This window comes from Hemitrygon akajei, chromosome 23, assembly GCF_048418815.1.
Source record: "Hemitrygon akajei chromosome 23, sHemAka1.3, whole genome shotgun sequence".
Taxonomy (NCBI): domain Eukaryota; kingdom Metazoa; phylum Chordata; class Chondrichthyes; order Myliobatiformes; family Dasyatidae; genus Hemitrygon; species Hemitrygon akajei.
Genome location: NC_133146.1, coordinates 40787587 through 40801575, shown reverse-complemented (window position 1 = coordinate 40801575; position 13989 = coordinate 40787587). Strand labels below are relative to the sequence as shown.

Genomic DNA, 13989 nt, shown 5'->3' with positions numbered 1-13989 from the left:
AGTAACCTAAGAATAAATATTGGTGTTGCAGAGTACAAGGCAAAACACAATTCACTGAAACCATGAGTGAACTTTGAGGAAGCAAAGCATTTCGGAGTTGAGAAAATAATCAGGCATCATTTTGAATAATCGGGGGTGGGGGGGATAAGGTCTGTTCAGTGTTTGAGAAAACAGTGGGAATGATAGATGTGGAGAGAGATGTTTCTTCAAAATCTTCATAATTATTTAACAGGAAGCTCAGTTCAACTGTTACATGTGGTATGGGCAAACTTATAGGATTTTGAAAGTGAAATTCTATATGATATTCTGCATTTTAATTTTAGTGGTGATCACATCATGCTGCTGTGTGTATCCAATAAAATATAGCTTGTGAGTCAGTACTAAGAGATGGTTTAATTCTAGTGCTATTTTTACTTCATGAAAGACAAGTGCCTGAATTTAACTTGATTATTGGCTTTAGGCAGTCTTTAGGATTGAGAATGATCAATTTCCATTGTTGGACCTTATCAATTGCCTTCCAAAGATCCGAATGTACTACATCCAATGGTCTATACTAGTCACATCCTTAAAGAACTCTAGCAGATTAGCGAAGCATGATTTTCCTTTCATTAAACTGTTGTTTCTGCTCAATCCTATTATTCTTCTCAAGGTGACTTGGTGTTATAATTCTCCAGTCATTGATGTTACTATTACAGACTCAGCTGTTCCCTGACATTCCTCTTTCTTCTTTCTTAAATAGCGCAGTCGTATCTGTCGAGGCATCTGAAGTCCAGGCCTACAATGTCATTGCAGTGTTCAGGTCTGTCACTGCTAAGACTGACTATGAGGAGCTTGTCGTTCCAGGTCCTAGACTTCATTTCGTCAAGCTAGACTATCTTTTAAAATGGGTAGTTGATCACAGCGGGCATCACAGAGCAAGGACTTGCGCTAGCTGCGGAAGGGTTCAAGGTCACTGGAGACCTGCGCTGCTGCATGGGTGTTAATTCTCTCACACAGTTTGGCACATGTAGGCAGCACTTGGCATTTGTTCACTTGCACGCACAAATTAGAGCTTAGGTTCAGAAGACACATCCTCTCCCTCCCTCTTCTACCATTCTGAGATGCGTGAGTACCTGCCTGCCTCCTCCCTCCTCATGTGGAATGTGAGTATCTGATCACATTCTTCCATTCCAATGTAATTCTAATTAGATGTGGTAAATTTCAAGTATAAATCAGGAGAATACTTTCTTTTTATAATAAAGTACAGTCAAGTTCCTCATTTGACAACTCTCATAAACAGCAAGAGTTTATAATAGGTAGTGATGGTTGGATGCACAAATAAATAACATGATGTACTGATAAACCATGGTGCAAACAGCCAACCGCTTCCAATTTTCAAAAGCTAAAATACACTTTGTTTCCTAACTTGTACTTTTCACAGGCAAAGTTTAGGACAACATCACCAAGTAGATGAGTTAGCCATTAAAGTGCCAAACATTCTTCTAATTTGATTTGTCAATGTTGCTGCCTGATTGTTACTATCAATTTCCTACAAACACTGTGTGATGGATCTTTAGAAAATGCCGTACTGCCAATAACCTGTTCTGTTTTGGCTTGGTACGTAAGTAAATAGATTGATAACCTTGTAAGTAAGTAGACTGGGCAGAATAAAGTGCCGGGATAGAGACCTGTGACTCACAATGTATGTGGCGTAGATTAGAAATGACAGTGTCTGCATTAAAGGTTCCACACTAGGACGTTACTGACAAACACTTTTATGCTTTGATGATCATGACGTAGCTGATCAATGCTTTAGATAAAGTTGCAGAGTCTTTATAGAACAGGATAATTATTTTAAAATATTCAAATCCTTTGGAACAGTCCAAAGATATCGAAAAGGTAGGATTTTTAAATGTCCTTTGACAGCACAGGCATTAGAATCCACCGCTTGATGCTCAGTTTGGGCAGACCTAGCCATGCCATTTATTCAAACTAAACAGGAAACTATATTTTTTAACTTGTTCCTTGTTTGGGATCTGAGCATTGGTGGCATAGCCAGCCCTTACTATCCATCTTCAAATGCTGTTGAATGCGTTGACAGGCCATTTTGGGGACAATTTAAGTGTCAACCATATTAGAAGGTGTTAAAATCCAGCTATGACATAGTACGCAGAGCCTCTCTGCTTGACATAAATAGCACTAATCAGGGATTGGCAGGAAAGTCATGAGTTCTATTCTGCCAAGCTGACAAGCATCTTCCATTTGGAACAGAAAGTTGACATGTAACTTTGGTATTGCCTCAAAACATTAGTGGTTTGGAAATCATTTAGTACTTAAATCTCTTGCTGACCAGTCTGCTTTGTAGCTTTATGGGCCTGATTGTGATCATGCACACCTCCATGTTATTCCCATTACCACACTAACTGATGTCCAAACAAGTACATCAGGTCACTGACTGCAGCCGTCCAGGAACCTCCTGCTGTCAAAGGTCATAGAACTTCTCAAATGTGTTTGACGTCTGAGCTGTTCAAATGTATTGAAATATTTTTAAATAATGAATGTAATAAGACCCTAAGGCATAGGAGCAGAATTAGGCCATTCAGCCCATTGAGTCTGTTCCGCCATTCCATCATGGCTGATCCCAGATCCCACTCAACCCCATACACCTGCCTTCTCGTCATATCCTTTGATGCCCTGACCAATCAGGAAACGATCAACTTCTGCCTTAAATATAACCAAGGACTTGACCTCCACCATAGTTTGTGGCAGAGCATTCCACAGATTCACTACTCTCCAGCTAAAAAAATTCCTTCTTACCTCTGTTCCAAAAGGTCTCCTCTCAATTTTGAGGCTGTGCCCTCTAGTTCTGGACACCCCCACCATAGAAAACATTCTCTCCATATCCACCCTATCTAGTCCTTACAGGCAGGTTTCAATGAGGTCCCCATGCCTTCTCCTAAATTTCAGTGAGTGCAGGCCCAAATATACTTAAGACATATGTTACATGATATAATTTAAAAGCATTACAATTAATAAAAATGAAAGAAAAAATGAATATCTACCTGCACTTCAAAGTCCAGATTGGTATCGCTATTTAAATGGACGCTTTGAATGAACCAGCTAAGGTATGATATAATATGACTCCAGCCCCTCAGCTCAGCAGACTGAGCTTCACCCTTCCCTCAGTGGTCAGCTCAGCTCTGACATCTCTTGACATGTTGCATTACACCAGTGGAAGTCTGAGAAGGTTAATCTATGAAGAGGACTCCCCTTTGGTGCTCTACTAAATCAGGCCAATGCTAGTTAGCAATTGCAGTGTAAGTGGAGGGAGAGTATCAGTGCAGGGATAACAAAGAGTTGACATGGCCAAAGGCGGTTGGTCATGAGTCAGGGGTATCATGGGAAGTGGTGACAGCTGTAGGAATACAACAGGAACTTTGATCACCCTGCTATAGGAAAGGTGCAATTAAGTTGGAAAGAGTGCAGAGGAGGTTTACAAGGACGTTGCTGAGATTTGAGAGACTGAGTTACAGAGAAAGAGATACAAGAGTGCTTAATATCATTTCCTGTACACAAGTGTAAGGAGGATGAAATAATTCTTACTCCGGATCTGATGCAGCACAAAAAAAACACAAAAGATATAGAACGGTAATATATTTTTTAAATCATATAATAAATATAAATAAATAAGATAGCGATTATACATTGATTGCCCATAAAGTGACAATACGTTGCACATAAGGTGACTGACAGGAAATAGTAAAGTAGCCATGGAGTTGGTGGGTGAAGCTGTTTATCAGCCTTATTGCTTTGAGTCTGGAGCTGGTGTTTATGCTATTTAGCCTCCTCTCTGATGGGAATGGGACAGACAGTCCGTGAGGAGGGTGGGTGGGTGGGATCCTTTATGATGTTACTGGGTTTTTCTCCTGCACCTTTCTGTAGATTTGCCCTTGATGTTGGTGCTGGTGTTGGTGATACGTTGGACAGTTTTGGCTACCCGTCGTAAAGCCTTTCTGTCCACCGCTGTGCACTTTCCGTACCGAACAGTGATACAAGTTTGTTAGGATGCTCTCTACTACACATCTGCAGAATGACATGAGTATGGATGTGCAAACTCCAGCTCGGTTCAGCCTTCCCAGAAAGCAGAGGTGTGGGTCAGCTTTCTTGACTGTGTAGGATGTGTTCTGAGATTGTGTGAGATGTGCACTCCCAGAAGTTTGAAACTGCCTGTAGTTTCCACTGCTGTGCCACCGATGTAAAGAGAGGTTGAATAGGTTTGGACTCTTTTCATTGGATTGTAGGAGAATGGGAGGTATGTAAAGTCATGAGGGGCATGAGGAGGGAGACTGCACAGCATTTCTCCCCCAAAGTTGGGGAATTAAGAATTGGAGGTCATAGGCTTAATGTAAAAGGGCTGAGAATGAATAGGAACTTGCAAAGTAACTTAATTCGGCAGGTGTTCAATGTATAGAATGAGCTGCCAGATGAATTGTTTAGGCCAAGTTCATTAAAAACATTTAAAAGGTACATGGACAGGTACAAAGAGGGATATGGGCCAAACCCAGGCAAATGGAAAGAGTTTGGATGAAATCTTGTTCAGCTTGAACCAGACAAGCTGAAGAGCCTGTTTCTGTGCTGTACTTCTCTATGTCTTCATGAGGAGGGGAGTTTCAGGGATTGATGGAAGGGACACTTAGAAAAAACAATGCCCCATCCTTTGATAACAAAAGGGCCATCAGAGGAAGAGACATTGTAGGTTAGGACATCAAGGAACGGGTTATTGCGAAGGGGATTTTGAAGGAAGGGGAATCAGTGGTTAGAGGATATGGGAAGGAATGTCAGGGATTTGTGATCAAACTGGATGAAGTATGAACAAGTAGGAATTGTCAAACACATAATCAGAGGACCAGAACAAAATCAGGAGGAGGGGAGGGAAGGGACTGAGTGCCTCAGAAAAATTCTGAGAGGAACTAAGTGATAAAAGGTCAATAGCTTGGACTGCATGCCGTGGTCTGAGATGGTCCAAGTAACGCAGAGGAGCCTCTGCTCTAAAGGAAGCACCTGCTTCTGTGTGACTGCCCCTTGCTATTCACAAATTAATTTGGATTCTTAGATAAATTTCAAAACACACTTTGTATGCAACTTGGTGTCACTCGTCCGAGTGTGTGTGCACACACATGCACAACTTCCCTTGTGGTGAGGGTCTGGAACAAAGTATCCAAACTAAACAACCTGCAAAATTGCTTAGTATGTTACAGAGTATGATGTATTTGCACCTCTACTCACCTTTACTCCAAGATTCTGTCAATAAACTAACACCAACAGTTTGCCCTTCTTTGGACATTTCTTATGCATCTCTGGTATCTAATTCCTCTTTGTAGAAAAAAAGGTGGTAAATTAGTTAATTATTGTCCAAGGTACTGTGGAAAAACTTGTCTTGCATACAGTTCATTCAGATCAGTTCATTATAACAGTGCACTGAGGTGGTCCAAGGTAAAACAATAACAATGCAGAATAAAGTGCTACAGTTGTGGAGAGTGCAGTGCAGCTGGAGAATGAGGTGCAAAAGGTAAATTGTGATGTCTTATCGTAGTAGAGAACCATTTGTTAATTTTATAAGTGGAGTAGAAGCTGACTTGGAGCTTGTGACTTGAAGCTGTCTAACCAAGACTTTCAAACATTGTGGGGACCATTTTTGAACTACTTTCAAAACCTTTGATTTGCTGTTAAAGTACAGATGTTGGCTAATAACATAAATCACTATGTGATAAGGATTTTTTTTCCTTCTTTCTTTCTTTACCAAACAGCTTTGATCTTGGTAGTGGGTTTAGATTCAATTTTTATAATAAAACTATTACAATTCAAGTTACAATTTAATTAATGTATGTGTTTGATTATGAATATAGGGTACTGCAATTGCAAGTGTGATTTATATATGTTTTCAATACTATTCTATATTTTTTTGATTCATAATAACCTCATGTACTCTGTATTCTTCTATGTGAAAATTAATAAAAATATTGAAAAAGAAAAGCTGTCAATCCTCTCAACCTCAACAGTGTTGATATAAACAGCAGTATGTGCACTGCTGCCCCCAACACCCCCCCCCCCCCCAAATGATGACTGGTTCTTTAGTTTTGCTGACATTGAGAAAAAGTTTGTTATCATAACACTCCTGCACTTGGCTCCCTATCCCCTTCCTGTACTCCAACATACCACTACGGTGGAGTCATCTGCCAACCTGGAGATGGAATTTGACAGTATCAGGCCTTGCAGTTGAGGCTATGTAGGGAGTCAGATAAGGCATTGGGGCAGTAGCCTAATGGGGAACCAGCGCTGAGAATAATCATTGCTCCCTGACCCTACTGGTTGCAGTCTGTTGGTCAGGAAGTCAGGGATCCAGATGCAAAGAGAGGTGTTCGGTCTCAGGTCCAGGAATTTGGAGATAAACCTGCTTGGAATTAGAGTATAAAAGGCAGAGCTGCAGTCTATAAACAATATCTGACGTAGGTGGTGTTTACTGTGCAGATTGTCTAGAAATGTGTTTGGCCTGGAAGGTGGCATTTACCATACACCTGTTCCAGCGATAGGCAAATTGCAGTTGGAGAAACAACACCTCCAACCTGATAGCTCTGAACATCGATTTCTCGAAATTCCGGTAATGCCCACCCCCACTCCTTCACTGTTCCCCATTCCCTTTTCCCTCTCTCACCTTATCTCCTTACCTACCCTCTGGTGCTCTTCTCCCTTTTCTCCATGGCCTTCTGTCATCTTCTATCAGGCTCCCCCTTCTCTAGCCCTGTATCTCTTTGACCAATCAACTCCCCAGCCCTTCACATCACCCCTTCTCCCTCCCGGTTTCACCTATCACCTTGTGTTTCTTCCTCCCCTCTCCCTACCACCTAACTCTGACTCCTCATCTTTTTTTCTCCACTCCCGATGAAGGATCTCAGCCTGAAACATCAACTGTACTCTTTTTCCATCGATGCTACCCGGCCTGCTGAGCTCCTCCACCATTTTGTGTGTGTTGCTAGGATTTCCAGCATCTGCAGAGTTTCTGTAGTTTGAAGTTGCAGTGGGCCAGGTTGGCTGGGGGGCTGGAGCTAACATGTGCCTTGAGCAGCCTCTCAAAGTACTTGATGATGGTAGATGTCAGAGGCCCTGGGCAGGAATCATTAAGGCATGTTGCCTATTTTTTCCTTGGGTACCAGGATGATGACATTTTTCTTAAAGTAGATTCTAACTTCGGATTGAAACACCAATGAATTAAAAATGTCTGCAAATACCCCTCCAGCTAATCTACACAGGATCTAAGAACATGGCAGAGACATTGTCCAAGCCAGAAGCTTTCCATAGGTTCACTCTCCAGTTAACTGCTTTTACACGTACAACACTGATTATAGGTTTAAATGCTGTTAAAGCAGGTGGTGACATTTTGTTCAAAGCATGCATAGAATGCATTAAAGTCATCAGGAAGGAATGTGCTGTTGCCTGCGATGCTGCCTGACTTTGTTTTGTAGTCTGTTCTAGCATTGATGCACCATCAATAACTCTCGGAGACGGGAGGCGAACGATAGGCTTTTATTAGCTGCAAGAGACCACCACACAGCATCCTGGAGACTGAGGGAGGAGTAATGCCTCCAATCGCCTTTATACAGTGGTCTGTGGGAGGAGCCACAGGAGCAGTCAGCAGAGGGGCGTGTCCAGACAGGTATATGTAGTTCACCACATTCACCCCCACTTTGTTTTAAAAGAGGGTCCCCATGTGGCGAAGTTTCTTACAAGTATATTTACAGGTTAAGTCTATCAGGTGGTCGAGTCTGTCGCTGCGATCTACGTAGCACTGGTGGTGATTGCACCGGTGACGGTGGTTGTGCTGGCTCCGTCAAGCTGCATGAACATATTGATGGTCTGGCTATAGTCCATGACCATCCTATTTTTCTGCCCTGTCCGAACAACGACCACCTGGGCCCTCCAAGGACTTGTGCTTGGCTCAATGATCCCCTCCCTGAGCAGCCACTGCACCTCCGACTGAATGAAGGCCCTGGCCCCCGCGCTGTACCTCCTGCTTTTAGTTGCCACAGGTTTACAGTCGGGGGTCAGGTTGGCGAACAGCGGTAGGGGAGGGATCTTGAGGGTGGAGAGGCTGCAAGTGGTGTCAGTAGCACGGCTGTTGGCATGGTGCTGGGATGGATGTGCGGGTCGGTGTGTGTGTGTGTGTGTGGTCAGTAGCAAGGTATATGACGAAACCCCACAAAACTGAGGATTTCTGACAGTGATTGGTGGGAGGGGCCCGTCATACTCCATTGTCACACTTTTCAGGTGGCTCTGGAAGTCGAGCCCCAATAGCACAGGGGCACACAGTTGAGGCATGACCAGTAACACAAAGTCCCGATATTCTGTGCCCTGCACCACCAGTGTTGCTACACAACCCCCCCCCCCCCCCGGATGTCTGTGGAATGCGATCCAGAAGCCATGGTGACCCTCTGGCTTACCGGCTGAGTCACGAGTCCGCAGCATTGCACCGTGTCCGGGTGATTAAAACTCTCAGTGCTGCCCGTGTCAAACAGGCAGCTAGTCCTGTGCCCCTCCACCAGGATGTCTATCATTGACCTTGCAAGCTGGTGTGGAGCGCTTTGGTCGAGGGTTACGGAGGCCAGAGTTGAACCGCCGTCTTGGTGTTCGGTAAGCACCCGTGGGTCGGGGGCGGGGCGAGGTGGCGCCGACAAAGATGGCCGCCCCCATGTCTCGCACGAGGCGGGCAGGCAAGATGGCGGCGACCAAGATGGCAACTCCTCATGCTTCGCACGTGGTGTTGCTCAACCCCGCTCGTGGTTTGGACTTACAGGCCTTGGTGAAGTGGCCCTTCTGTCCACAGCTGGAGCAGGTAGCTTCTCGGGCCGGGCAGCGTTTTCGGGGGTGCTTTTCGAGTCCGCAGAAGTAACACTGCACGGACTTGCAACTGGCAGCAGCCGTGGTTGATTCACAGGAGGGTTGCGGGGAGTTCACGGACTCACGAGTGGTAGCAGCTGTGGTTGATTCATCGGTGGGTTGTGGGGTCTGTGGTGTCCATGGAACCGGCAGGAGATCGCGCGGCTGGACAGCGTCAGTTTTGTGCAGAGCAGCCTCCAGTGTGTCGGCCAGCTCAATCGCCGACTGTAAGGTAAGATCGGCGTTTTTCAGCAGCCGCTGGCGTACGTACACTGACCTGATCCCCGTAACGAAGGCGTCTCGTACCAGGAGCTCCACATGCTGTTCCGCCATCAGTTCCCTGCAGTCGCAGGCCCGCACGAGTGTCTGTAGGGCCCGGACAAACTCAGCGCTCGACTCTCCGGCCCACTGCTGCCATGTCGCTAAGCAATGTCTTGCGTAGACGGTGTTCACCGGCTGCAGGTACTGTCTTTTGAGGGCGTCCAGTGCCCCTTGGTAGGTCGGCAGGTCCCTGATTAGGGAGTATGCCCGCGGACTGACCCTGGAGAGGAGAACTCTGTGCATGATAGCAGGCTCAGTCACGGGAATCTCTTCCAGGTACGATTGGAAGCATGCAAGCCAGAGTTCAAAAGCAATGGCTGCTTCGGGAGATTGAGGATCAATGTCCGATTTGTCTGGTCGTAAAATGCTCTCCATGTTTTAAAATTGCAGCTAATAAAATTGATGCACCATCAATAACTCTCGGAGACGGGAGGCGAACGATAGGCTTTTATTAGCTGCAAGAGACCATGATTAGCAGCAAGAAACCACCACACAACATCCTGGAGACTGAGGGAGGAGCAGTGCCTCCAATCGCCTTTATACAGGGGTCTGTGGGAGGAGCTACAGGAGCAGTCAGCAGAGAGGCGTGTCCAGACAGGTATACATAGTTTACCACAAGCATGTAAGCTCTGCCACAATTGCTGGCTGGTCTGGGACTCTACCTTGGACTGATATTGTCTCTTGGTATCCATGATAGCTTTACGGAGATCATATCTTGATTTCCTGCAGAGGCCAGAGTGATCTGATTTCAATGCTGCCATCCTAATCTTCAATATGGAGTAAATCGCCTTGGTTTCTGATTTTGGAGCAGCCAGATTTGGTACACAGTCCTCAACACACTTACTGATAAGTTCGTGACAGTGATGATATACTCATCTAGGCTGTGTATGTGTGTAGGCCTCCGTTAGACTTGATAGACCATGGATTTGCGCCTTGGAAAGTTTCTAGGGTGCAAGCCTGGGCAGGGGTTTTTCCCAAGCTGCAAGTCTGCCCTCTCCACGCCACCAATGTTGCCCAAAGGAAGGGCATTAGGACCCATACAGCTTGGCACCGGTGTCGTCGCAGAGCAATGTGTGGTTAAGTGCCTTGCTCAAGGACACACATGCAGCCTCAGCCAAGGCTCGAACTAGCGACCTTCAGATCTCTAGACGAATGCCTTAACCACTTGGCCACACGCCAACACTCATCTAGGTTACTGAGTCTATGAACATGGACAATTTGCTGTCTCAACAAAGTTGTCTAGAAGCTCATCTGTCTCCTCAGACCAGCACTGTTCAACTTTCTATACTGGACCCTAACAGTTCAGCTTCTGTTTGTATACAGGGAGAAGGAACACATTCATGGTCTGATTTACCAAAGTGTGGGCAGGAAGTAACTCAGTCAGCATTTCTGACAGTCATGTAGCAATGGTCAAGGGCATTTGGGCCCCTGCTGGGACATGGGACATTCTGGTACTATTGCGATAACACACTCCTGAAGCTGGCGTGGTTGAAGTCAGTAGCAATGATGAAGAGGGCCTCAACTTATCCCGTTTCAAGGCTATTGACTAGAATAGCTAAGGTGAACTCCCATGGCAAGAAGTATGGAAGACACATTAAAGTTAGATATTCTAAGATGGGTAAGTAGGAACTCACCAGGACTCTCATGTAGGAGTACCACCTGTTGTTCTGACTTTTCCCAAGTACATCATACAGTCAATTCTGTGAATTAAGAAGCCCTCATGTTATATGCTGCAGTCAGGTGAACCAGGTGTAAGCCATGTTTCGGTGAAACATGAACATAGCAGTCCCTCATTTCTCTTTGGTCGGTCAGTCTCGTTCTCAGTTCATCAACTTTGTTCTCAGTGGCTTTGATGCTAGCTGAAAGCTGATAGCTAGCTGATAGAAGGGACTTAAACCCAGGCTGTTTCACACTCCCTTGCACCTCAGCCCTCTTACCACATATCAGAGATAAGTGGCTGCAGCTGGTCAGTTTTAGGAGTTCTGGAGCCTTGACTGGAAAGTAATTGATCTCTTCTGAGTAGAATCAGAAGACCTGCAAGGTCTTAGAGTTTATTGGCAGTCTGATTTAAGTTTACTGTTTCATTAAGTTCAAAACATGTCTTGTAATTGTATCTGTGTAGATACCTGAAGAATATTCTGATATTAGTATTTGTGCTGAAAATTCTGATTTCAACAGACAGTCTCTACAGAACTGATCCCCGCAGCAACCATCTACTACCACTCTCTGGCTTCTCCCACAAAGCCAATGTCTAATTCAGTTTGGTACTTCATCTTGAATGTCAAGCGAATGAGCATTCTTGACTATCCTCCCATGCGGGACCTTGTCAAATGTCTTGCTTAAGTTCATGTAGATAACATCCACTGCCTTGTCTTCATCCAGTTTCCTGGTAACTTCCTCCAAAGATCTACCTTGCACAAAACCATGCTGACTATCCTTAATCAGTCCATATCTATCCCAATACTTACTGTATATAATTGGTCTCTTGGAATACCTTCCAACAACTTTCTCACAACTGATGTCAGACTCACCGGCCTATAATTTCTTCATTTACGTGTGTGGAGTCTTCCTTAAACAGCAGAATAACATTGGTTATCCTCCGATCCTCTGGTACCTCTCTTGTCACTAAGGATGATTTAAATATCTCTGCTAGGGCCCCGGCAGTTTGTAGTCTGTACAGGGTCCATGAAGTTATTGTCACCTTGCCTCACTTCTAGAGACTCTCTGTCCGTCTTCTGAATAAATACGGATGCAAAAAAAAAAATTAAGATCTCCTCCATCTGCATTGGCTCCACACATGGATCTTCCAGATCCATGATCTTCCTACATTATCTTCCATTCTGGTCTTCCAGATGACCAATTTTGTCACTTGCAATCCTTTTGCTCTTATTTGTAGAATCCCTTAGGACACTCCTTCACTTTGTCTACTAGAGCAGCTCCATGGCTTATTTCAGCCTTTTGCAAGAGAACACTAAAGAATTCTTTCCTTAGTGTTCTTTTGCACTTCTTGTACTCCACAAGCACCCCATTTGTTCCTACCTGCTTATACCTGCTATGTGCCTCCTTTTTTTCCCCTCTTAACCAGGGCCTCAATATCTCTTGTAAATTAAGGTTCCTTCCACCCATTATCTATTATTCTGAGAGGTGCATACAAGCTTTGAACTCTCAAAATTTCACTTTTAAAGGTCTCCCACTTACCAAGTACACCTTTGCCAGAAAATAGACTGTCCAAACCACATTCGCCAGATTATTTCTGATACCATCAAAACTGTTTTTTCTCCAAATTAGAATCTCTACCCTCAGACCAAGCCTATCTTTTTGCATATTTGCTTTGAAACTAATGACATTGTGGTTACTAGATGCAAAGTGTACTTTCCTGAGCACATTTGACAAACTCTCCCATCTAGTCCTATTACAGTATGGGAGTCCCAGTCAATACATGGGAAGTTAAAATCACCTACTATAACAACCTTGTGTTTCTTGTAACAGTCTGCAGTCTTTCTACAAATTTGTTCCTCTAATTCCCTTAGAATGTTGGGTGGTATGTAATACAGCCCCGTTAACATGATCACATCTTTCTGTTTTATCAGTTCCACCCATAATGCCTCTTTAGACAAGTTCTCCAGTCTGTCCTGACGGAGCACTGCAGTGACATTTTCCCTGACTAGTAACTCCACCCCTCCTCCTTTAATCCCTCCCATTCTGCAACGTCTAAAACAATGGAACCCTGGAATACTGAGCTACTAGTTCTGCCCCTCCTGCAACTCAGTGTCATAATTCCAGGTGTTGATCCATGCCCTGAGCTCATCTGCCTTTCCTACAATACTTCTTGCATTGAAATATGCGCAGCTCAGAACAATAGCCACACCATCTTAAACGTTTTAATTCCTGACTTTGTCTGAAGTCTTGCCAACATCTGTCTCCACAACCTCTCCACTAACTGTTCTGGCACTCTGGTTCCCATCCCACTGCAACACCAGTTTAAACCTCAACATGTAGCATTAGCAAATGCACGTGTGCTCTCCAGCAAGAACTGCTCTTACATGCAGCGAGATTTGTGCAGAATAACATCACAAACTAAAAATTGCATCCTTTATGTGTTTTTCATTCTGTATCTAAATCACAATAGAAGTCATTTTGTGCATATTAGATTCACAACATTCACAACTATTTCAGGGAAAGTTATCAGCCGGATCTATATTCTCACATTATACTCAGTTTGTGAGTCCTTTTCTAAATCACTTGATCTATCTATCCTTGTGTGGGGAGGCCAGTATAGCACAAACAACTCCACATACATAGGTCTTGGTGTATGATATTTCTTGTGTCCACAGTAATTACTTCCTTATCTTTCTTTGGTCAGCAAAGTTAGCATCCATATCATTGGTGCTTTCATCTAAGTCCTGGCATAAAATTGCATCATGTTGAGGCCCTGCACCAGTCCCTGTGTTGCACCATGCATTATGCATTGCCAACACGAAAAAAAAACACACTTCCGCTTACTTTCAGTTTCATTTAAGACAGCCAGTCTGCTATCCAAGCCTCCTAATGTTACTTCCTAGACTATCATTTATTTTTCACAATAGCCTTTAAGGACTTCTTATCAAATACTCTCTACACTTAATTTTCCAGTACATCCACTGGCTTCCTGGTGGACAAACCATGTTACTTTGCAAAGATATCCAACATATCGGTCAAACAACATTTGCATTTAGCAGAATCATGTTGAATTTTCCGAAGAGCCCCTTTACAATATCT

At 44.2% G+C, this 13989-nt stretch overlaps 1 protein-coding gene across 7 annotated transcripts in view; it reads left to right on the top strand.

Annotated features, from left to right (window-relative positions):
* Positions 1 to 13989, top strand: part of blnk (B cell linker) — a 202375-nt gene that overhangs the window by 61776 nt on the left and 126610 nt on the right. Inside the window, exon 1 of one of the 7 annotated variants that reach the window (XM_073027504.1) lies at positions 7526 to 7690. The exons of 5 other annotated variants lie outside the window; for them this stretch is intronic. In XM_073027504.1, the coding sequence (XP_072883605.1) occupies positions 7614 to 7690 (77 nt within the window). In that variant the 5' untranslated portion in view covers positions 7526 to 7613. Of the gene's footprint in view, positions 1 to 7525; positions 7691 to 13989 lie in introns of those variants that run through there. One more of the 7 variants, XM_073027507.1, reaches the window with a different exon arrangement.